General features: G+C 35.8%; 1 protein-coding gene across 3 annotated transcripts in view; it reads right to left on the bottom strand.

Moving 5' to 3' along the window:
* Positions 1-6,431: 6,431 nt before the first annotated feature.
* tdp1 (tyrosyl-DNA phosphodiesterase 1) overlaps positions 6,432-9,149 on the bottom strand; it is a 64,976-nt gene continuing 62,258 nt past the window's right edge. For 2 of the 3 annotated variants that reach the window (XM_031890526.1, XM_031890524.1), the window contains one exon: positions 6,432-6,739. In XM_031890526.1, coding sequence (XP_031746386.1) covers positions 6,666-6,739 — 74 coding nt within the window. In that variant the 3' untranslated portion in view covers positions 6,432-6,665. 3 annotated transcript variants of the gene reach the window in all.

Genomic DNA, 9,149 nt, shown 5'->3' with positions numbered 1-9,149 from the left:
TCTTGTTGGAGGACTATGGAATGGGTATTTTAGATAAAAAGGAATATGAATATCTGTATTGTACTCATCTGATTATCCCCATTTTCCATATCCTTCCAAAAGTCCATAAGTCACTGGATAATGTTAAAGGCCGCCCGATAGTAGCTGGAATTGGGGGCTTAAATGAGGGCTTTTCAGGTTATGTGGATAGATTATTGATACCTTTAGTTCTGCAACTACCAACCTTTTTGCAGGATACAACGATGTGTATTAATAAGTTAGCTGACTTGGAATGGAAGACCACATATAGGTGTTTCACAATGGACAATACCACCTTATATTCATCTACAGACCATGGTGTGGGTTTACAGTCCATACAATATTGGTTGGATCGGGGTGACCATTTTTCTACTAGTCAGATTGAATTTATCATGCAGTCTATCAAGTTTTTGTTATACACAAATTATTTTCTTGATGGTCACTTTTATCTCCAGAGACGTGGAGCCACGATTGGTGCTTCCTTTGCCCCCTACCTATGCCAATCTCTTTATGGGTTGGTGGGAGAGGCTCCACATCTTTGGAGAGGTGAATCGGTTCCAAAGTCAGATGATTCGCTTTTATCGCTATATTGACGATTGTATTGGGGTTTGGGATGGTCATGAACCGTCCTTACAGTCCTTTGTAAATGAATAAACAAAAAGTCCTTTGTAAATTATTGCAATGAAGCGGTGGAGGGCATTACATTTACCTTACAAGGTGAGGATCCCATTCTTGGATGTAGTTTTTATTGTAGATAACAACATGATAAGGAAGGATCTTTTCCGTAAGCCGATCACGCGCAATAATCTTCTACATGCTGAAAGTGGGCATCCCAGTTGGACAATTTTTGCGTCTTAGATGTATATGTTCCTCCTGGGATGTGTTTCAAAATCAAGCAATGCAACTGTGGGATAGATTTACCAGCAATGCCTAATTACCTTTATAAACCAGTTTAAACCGCTACGATGTAAGAATATTTACGACCATATCCATATTAATGGTGGTGACACAGCAAAAAAAAAAAAAAAAAAATATTTGGTGCTCACTGCAGGGATATCACCCATCACTCATGTATAAAAAGTCCATGAAGTAATTTTAAGACAGCAACCCCCACCACATAAACACCCAAGGAACCTCTTAATGATTATTTCCATAAGTGAACAAACTCCCAGTTTGTAAGATCTGGTGGTCTAAGGAAAGATTAGTGACCTTAACCTGATATTAATGAGACCGTTCTTAAACAATTTTAGTATTGTCTACCTTTATTGTTTTGGACCTTTTAGACAGTTGGCAGTAGTTATTTACCCAAATGTATTCTTTGGTGTTCTTTAGACATAAAGAGTTGACCTTTCATTTGCTATAAAGGAACTTTGGTGCCAAGAAAGAGATTCTGGAACAGTGCAGGGGCTTACAGGTGTGAACAACACAGGGGCTTAAAAGTCTGAATCTGAGGTGTTAAAGCATTAATCTCAGTACAGATACTTATACATCTTATACAAAGGTAAGCAGTCACAACAGTCAGACATTAATAGGGGGCCACACAACGGGTGGGGTGCCAACTGCCATCTGGCCAGAATTGATTTAGATGAAGAAGTGTTGTACATATGAGCTGTTATATATTTATATATATTATAATAGAGACCTACATTGTTTGGGGATATAATTTTCCTTTAATTTATTGACTTAAAGTACCTTGTACTTGATCATAACTAAGCAAAACTGATCCATGATCATTGGCAAAATCATTCCATTGTGTTTTTTTTTCATACTTTCATGTAATTGGTAGTTGTGAGACACAGGGTTCCAAATTACAGAAATAATGATGAGCAAACAATATATAAGAGCTAACTGTCCATTAGCTCTGGCACAAAGCCTAAATGTAGAGGGACAGATTGCCAAGAAGGGGGGGGGGGGGGTTATTACTGATAGCATTTTCAAAGTCTCTTCCATAAGATGAAGCTTACATTTTTGTTTTCACAATAGTTCTCCTTTAAGAGAGCTACACAGCACAACTGATTTCTTTCAACTTTTAGTTTCCAAATTTGCCAGGTCACATATAGTAAATTCTGGTAAAAAAAAAAAAGTAAAAAAAAAATTAAAAAAAATTTGTTTTAAACGGAATCTTCCTATAATTCAGAGCTTTCTCTGTAGTTTATAAATTAAATTCCATACCCCTATGTATTTATGTATTCTTATATAAAGAATAGTGTCCATTCAGTAAACCAAGGAGCACACATGGGACTCTGAAGATAAATGTATTTTATATATATATATATATATATTTTATTTATATATATATATATATAATTTTTTTTTTGTTATTTTATTTCAGCATTTTGGTTCCACTAAGGTAACCCTTTCTCAAGACAATCAAAAAGCAAAACAGGAAGCCCCAAAGCCCTTAAACATCCTGGGAAAATTACAGTTAATTGTGGTAAAAGTGAGAGCTGGCACCAACACAACTCCTATGTTGTCACTAGTGGCCCATATACATAGAATAAACATTTAAGATTAAGAATACATAATAAGGCTAACAAATACAGTGATGATGTAGTAGCCATGTACATGTAGCCAACTGTACATATAGGTGCCATGTACAAAAAAGAATCTAATAATTAGGTACTTTATACAAAGTGAGTCTAAAACACTGACTTGGAAACAATCACATATAACCATCTAGATGACCAGCCAAAATATGAAGGAACTAGAAAAAGAAAGACATTGCACCCGAACTCAGATCAGTCTGTAAGAGAAAGAAAACAGAACAGAAGAGCAGGCAAATTGCAGTAGAAGTAACAATGCCAGTAGTGAGGTGCCAGGGGCATGCCATTGGGAGACAAGTATAATTACCTCAATAATTAGAAAGCATACAGCATAGAGCACAGCAAGTAGAGATATCACTCCAGTGGCTTGAGAAAGGTTTCCTTAATGGAACTCAAATGTTGACTGAAATCTTTTTTTAATCATCATTAAAGTCATGTCATGAGTGCTCCTTAGTTTATGCAAGCATACTTCACAGAGAAAGATGCATTCTCCACACACAGGAGATAACAAAAAGAAATGTCATTAATTAAGTAAACATTTTTTTAAGCTTAAAAAGAAACTTTTTCTTGCCAAACAATGCTTCATTGTTCTTTATTTTTACATTTTAACATGTTGATTTAACTGAATAAAAACATTGTTGCTTCCTTATCTCTACTCCATAGTGACACTTCTGTGTCAGTGTTGGCTGGGGGAACCTCATGGAAACACAATGAGCTTCAGTTTTAACAAAACCTTTCCAAGTACTGCGACAGATGGTTCATGTTTACATAATAAACTGTTCAGCTTCCCAATATTTTCATCCTTCTGTTTTCATCTAAGGCAATTAGTGATTTATTTGCATCCATTTGTTTTTTTTTTTTTTATATTTTCTGCTGGAAAATCATAGATGCTCATAGTTCTTAAATGGCTGGAGTCAGCTTTATTTCAATTGGAAACAGGGAGAAGACTAAGGGTTTTTAAAGGGATACTGTCATGATTTTTATAGTGTATGTTTTATTTCTAAATTACACTGTTTACATTGCAAATAATTCACTCTACCATTCAAAATGTTATTCTTGAACCAACAATTTTATTTTTTTTGTAATATTGGTGTGTAGGCAGCCATCTGCATTGTGCCCGAGTCTGAGCTTTCAGAAAGAGCCAGCACTACACATTAAAACTGCTTTCAGATAACCTAGTGTTTCTCGTACTCCCATGTAACTGGAGGAGTCCCAAGCTGGACTTGGATTTCTTACTATTGAGTGCTATTCTGATATCTACTAGGAGCTGCTATCTTGGTCCCTTCCCATTGTTCTGCCGATTGGCTGCTGGGGGGGAGAAGGAAGGGGGGTGACATCACTCCAACTTGTGCAATTATATATAAAAAGAAGTCTGCATTTTTTTAAAAACTGATATTAATGTATTAATGCAAAATTCTGCTGGAGAAGCTCCATTAACTGATGCAATTTGAGAAAAAGTTTTCCCATAACAGTATTCCATTACTTACTTCTTTTCTTCTGTATATCCCAATAACAAGGCAGCTAATGAAGGCTTAGGGGCTGATTTACTAATACACGAATCCGAATGGGAAAAATTCGGATTGGAAACGAACATTTTGCGACTTTTTCGTATTTTTTGCGATTTTTTCGTAGCCGTTACGACTTGCACGAATTGTCGCGACTTTTTCGTAGCTGTTACGATTTGCTTGTATATTGTCGTGACTTTTTCGTATTGAGCGCTCGTAAATGGCTGGCAAACCTTTCAGACTTTGCATGATTTTGGAAGCCTCCCATAGGACTCAATGGCACTCTGCAGCCCCAACCTGGCCCAAGGAAAGTCACGATACTGAAGCTTGAATGAATCCGAAACTTTCGTACTCGGCGCGACGGCTACGAAAAAGTTGCAACAATTCGCGCAATTCGTAACGGCTACGAAAAAGTTGCGACAATTTACGAAAAAGTCGTAACGGCTACTAAAAAATCGCAAAATACCGATCATTACGAAAAAAAACGCAAAATACCGATCATTACGAAAAAAACGCATTCGGATGCCTTCGGAGCGTTCGTGGATTAGTAAATGTGCCCCTTAGTGTTTTCAGTGCATTATGGGGCCTTTTTATTATGCTGTGTAAAAAACATTGCCAGTCTTCACTGCGTATAAAATGGTGTAAATTACACATTTTTTCTTCCACCAGAACTTAGGTAAAATAACAGCATAAAATCTGGTGTCCAGGCTGTTTTTTTACACCACTTTTTCAGCGTATTTAGTTTTACACAGCATAGTACATAGGCCCCTATTTATGTAGAGACAATACTTCATTAGAAGGTCCGCAGTATTTACTACAAACTACTAAAAAGGGACTTTGCTGTGTGGTTTTCAGACCAATTTACCACCTTTTCTCATGTCCTATAATGCTAGCATTCAAAAGGAATGCCATTGTAAACAAGTAAACTATACGCCTGTCCGTGCCAGTATGGTTGCAAGTGCAATAGATTTTGTCAACTATTACTAATTGCATTCTGCATGTAGCTAAACAGAAACTGGTCCTTAGAATTGCAGTGGGTGTGATATCTTTTTGCTAAAGCATTTTATACAGTACTGCATATAAAGTTAGATTAGAAGGATTAAATTATAGATTTATGGAAATACATTATGGAATATTGCCTTAAAGACACTATTTGTACTTTGACAACAAACTAGCTTTGAGATTACAAATACTAGTGATATGGAATTTTTCTAGTTGGACTACTTTTTTCAATGGAATAAATGACCTTAAGGCTGGCATTTTCTCCCAAATGCAGTTTTCAGATGTCTCCACAACTTTACAAAGGGATTAAAGTTGGGACTTGTTGCTGACCATTTCAGAATCATAATTTGTCTTTAACCTTTCCTGGGTTCTTCTGAAGTCATTGTCACCAGGTCACTGAATTAGCATCAGATGGTGAATTGAAAACTAAATCTAAATATGTCAGCTTGAATCGCTCTGGAAGTTGATCAGGGTTCTTTCACCACAATTTTAACAGTCCTTGTCTACAATATTTGATACATTTTCTTTCTTTGTTTTCTTGTATCAAGTGAAATTGGATACAGTGCCATTGGCCTCAAACCTCTTGATAACATTCTGTATAGGGGACACAGAAACATTAAGGTTTCTGCATATGGTCTTGTAGCCTTAAGTCCAAAGTTTCATACATATTTCTGTCTCTGTACATCTTTAAACAGTTCTCTGATTTTCATTCCTTTTTTCATGTTCAGTTGTGCGATATACTGACACATTGCAGCAGAGTGAGAACATTTTTATAAACTCAGACTGGTTGAATGTGTACTTCTTATATTGCGGATACCTGCTTGGCAAAAGTCGTGTATTTATAAAAAAAAAAAAAAAAAGTGCAGAAATTTTAAGCCATGATCATAGCCCTGTTTCAATCTATTGTCTTCTCAGATAATGCAAAAATTAAACAGAATACTATGGACAGAATACTATTTTATATTTGATGTGAAGGAACTGGAGCTGTGGCATCTTGTAGTCTTGCACTGACCCTCAAAAATGATTACATTTACATGGTATGTAAAATATTTTACAACTACTGTTAACTTTTTATTTCATCTTGAATCTATGGACTGCAGATCAGAAAGGCATAAGGGTTTAAAAAACTTACTCAAACCTAGAATCACTGACTCCAAAAAGCTATTTTTAAATTCTCAGTAAGTGTCTCAACTGGCCAGGTGGCAGAAAGAAGCTTTAGGTGTAATTAAATCACACGAAGTGTTAAATTTGGTGCACATCAGCATTATATATTTTTTGCTTCATATGTAACCCAGACCATAATATATTTCTTCTTCTATATGTACTCCAAATTTTATATGAAACTGAATTTGCAACAAGAACGTATATCTATGTATTTTATTGACCTTTTTTTTTAATAAAATCAGAGAAAATATAGCAAAACAAACTAGACCAAAATATAATAACAAGCACTATAATCCCTGAAGCAATAGGAATGTGGTGTAATTGGATCATGTAATTGGATCATCTCAAAGCGTTACTGAAAACAAACCTGTGTTTTTCAGGTTTCAAAATGTCTTAATTTTCTTGAGGAATGAGCTTAAAAGATGATTGGCTTTTAAGGAGGACACCAAATATTCCCATGTGTGTCAGGAGCATTCACATAAGGGATATTCCAAACCCAGGGCCTGTCTGAGAGAGAAAAGGGAAAAAAAAATCAGATCCTTAAGTCGTAGACTTCGTGGACAAACAACATTAGAAGAAATGGCAGTAATATCAGCTGGTTGCCTGGGTGAAATCACATTCATGAAAAAAGCTTGTGGGGGGTGAAAGATTAGTGGTGGGTGGAATGGTACAAATTATACAACATTTCTTTATAAATACATAAAGATGAGTTGATCACCAATATAAAAGGTAAAAAGTAAATGATATAGGCAGACTCAACCACTTTGGATAGCCTAATGTGTACATTTTCTATAATATACATGTTTAAATACATATAAATCAGTTGATGGAGGGGGTCTAGTTATAAAATGACATTCTGCAAAGCATAATAATTTGCTTTCTCTCATATGCATTTCCTTTATAATGTCATAAAATGTAGAGATTTTGGATGGGAGATAAAGCAGACTTACGTTGACGCTTTCTTCTGTGTAAAAGCTTGTACACAATAGTACCCAAATTATGCATTTGATATGCAGTTTAACTGCTTTTCTTACTACACTGTAAATGCATAAATAAGTGGCAAGGAAAGTAAACCTGAGCAATACTCAAGGGGAATAAATAAACAGTTTTCCATTTTTTTTGCAATTTAAGTGCTTTTCTAATTGCAGCGCACAATTTTTTAAGAGTTTGACACACAATAATGAAAATTTTGGCTGTATGAAATGTTGAAATGCATCATATAACCTGATACTTGAATTGCAAATATAGCACCATGCAAGATTAACAAGGCAGTTTTTTTTTACCCCTAATGAAGCCTGCTTAGGGAATCAGTAATGCAGGTAAGAAGTACACAAGTAGATAGTGTATTGCTGCATTATCATTTTATTTTAATATAAGAAAAAGCGGGCAAGGCTGGAATTATATGGTTACTAATTACGTTGCCTTACATGATTGTAAGCTCTACGGGGCAGGGCCCTTCATCTTCTTGTCTCTTTGACTCTTAACTTATTGCAACTGTACCTTGTATTTATTTGTATTTATTGTTATATTTTGTAATCATCTATTATTATTTTAACCCTTTAAGTGCCAGCCGAATTCGTCATTTCGGTTCCCCCCAGTGCCAGACGTTTTTTAAGCATTTTGTACTCATTCACTTTAACAATGTTTTTTGGTAGGAAAACCTCCACGAAACTAGGGAAATTATATATCGTTTTTTTCGTCACTAATTGGGCTTCGACATACATACCAAATTTTATAACTTTTCTGGAGATATGATGTGTATTTTGGGTGAAATATGTAAAAAAAAAATAAAATTATGAAAAATTTCTGTATATTTTGAGGTTTTTTTCCATAGAAAAGTTAATTTTACTCACTTTTTTTTATTGTTTGTAAAAGCCCTGATACTCCCAATTCCAACGATACCAAATATGTGGTGGTACCCCACAGTTCCTGTCCAGAAGTAACCCCCAAACTAAGGCAATACTTAGTACAATATCACACCAGAACAAAGCAGAAAAGCGCTTGTAACAGTTAATGCAGCATAACTTATATGTAAATCTAAAATATCCCCTCATGTTTGGTATCTTTAGAAACTACAGACCTTCAGGTTTCTAGGTGCAATGTAGTTTTCACTCAAAAGCCAAATACCTTTTGTCAGTGCATTGTGAAATTTGGAACTTTTTATGACATTTTTTTTTTTTTTCTAAAACGTAAACTTGGACGCATGATCAAATGTGGATTTGACAAAAAAAAATCTCATAAAAATTTTCTAACAAAGGCATATTTGAAAGACAAACTTCTCCTGAATAAAATGATGCCCCATATGTATGGGTGCACATAAAGACATGGGCACCAAACACTCCAAAGCAGGGGCAATGCACAAGGGCAATTACAGCTAAAAATGTGGGGGCTGCGCTCTATGTGCACTTCCTGCAGTTTTTCAGTGTTAACCCCCCCTACCTGTGAAATAACCCCCACAAACTATATATTTCTGAAAAGTGCACACCTTCAGCTATTCAGAGACACCACTCTTCTCTTTCTACATGGAAAATTGTGGCCGCAGTCCCTTGCAGAAGTAAGCGCTTTGGTCAGATATCAAGGAAAAACCAGATAAAAAACCTAGATTTCTCCCCAAAATCTCCATGGCAACTACCAAAAACTTACTAACCATCAATCTGCAAGTTCCCCTGAATAAAACGATACCCCATATGTATGGGTGCACATAAAGACGTGGCCACCAAATGCCCCAAAACAGGGGCAATGCATAAGGGCAATTTCAGTTGAAATTTTGGGGGCTGCGCTCTATGTGCACTACCTGCAGTTTTTCAGTGTTAACCCCCCCTACCTGTGAGATAACCCCCACAATCTATATATTTACGAAAAGTGCACACCTTCAGCTATTCAGAGACACCACTCTTCTCTTTCTACATGGAAAATT

The sequence above is a fragment of the Xenopus tropicalis genome, chromosome 8, assembly GCF_000004195.4.
Source record: "Xenopus tropicalis strain Nigerian chromosome 8, UCB_Xtro_10.0, whole genome shotgun sequence".
In the NCBI taxonomy this organism is placed as follows: domain Eukaryota; kingdom Metazoa; phylum Chordata; class Amphibia; order Anura; family Pipidae; genus Xenopus; species Xenopus tropicalis.
The sequence above is the reverse complement of the archived record's forward strand: the minus strand, read 5'-3'. Positions and strand labels throughout refer to the sequence as shown.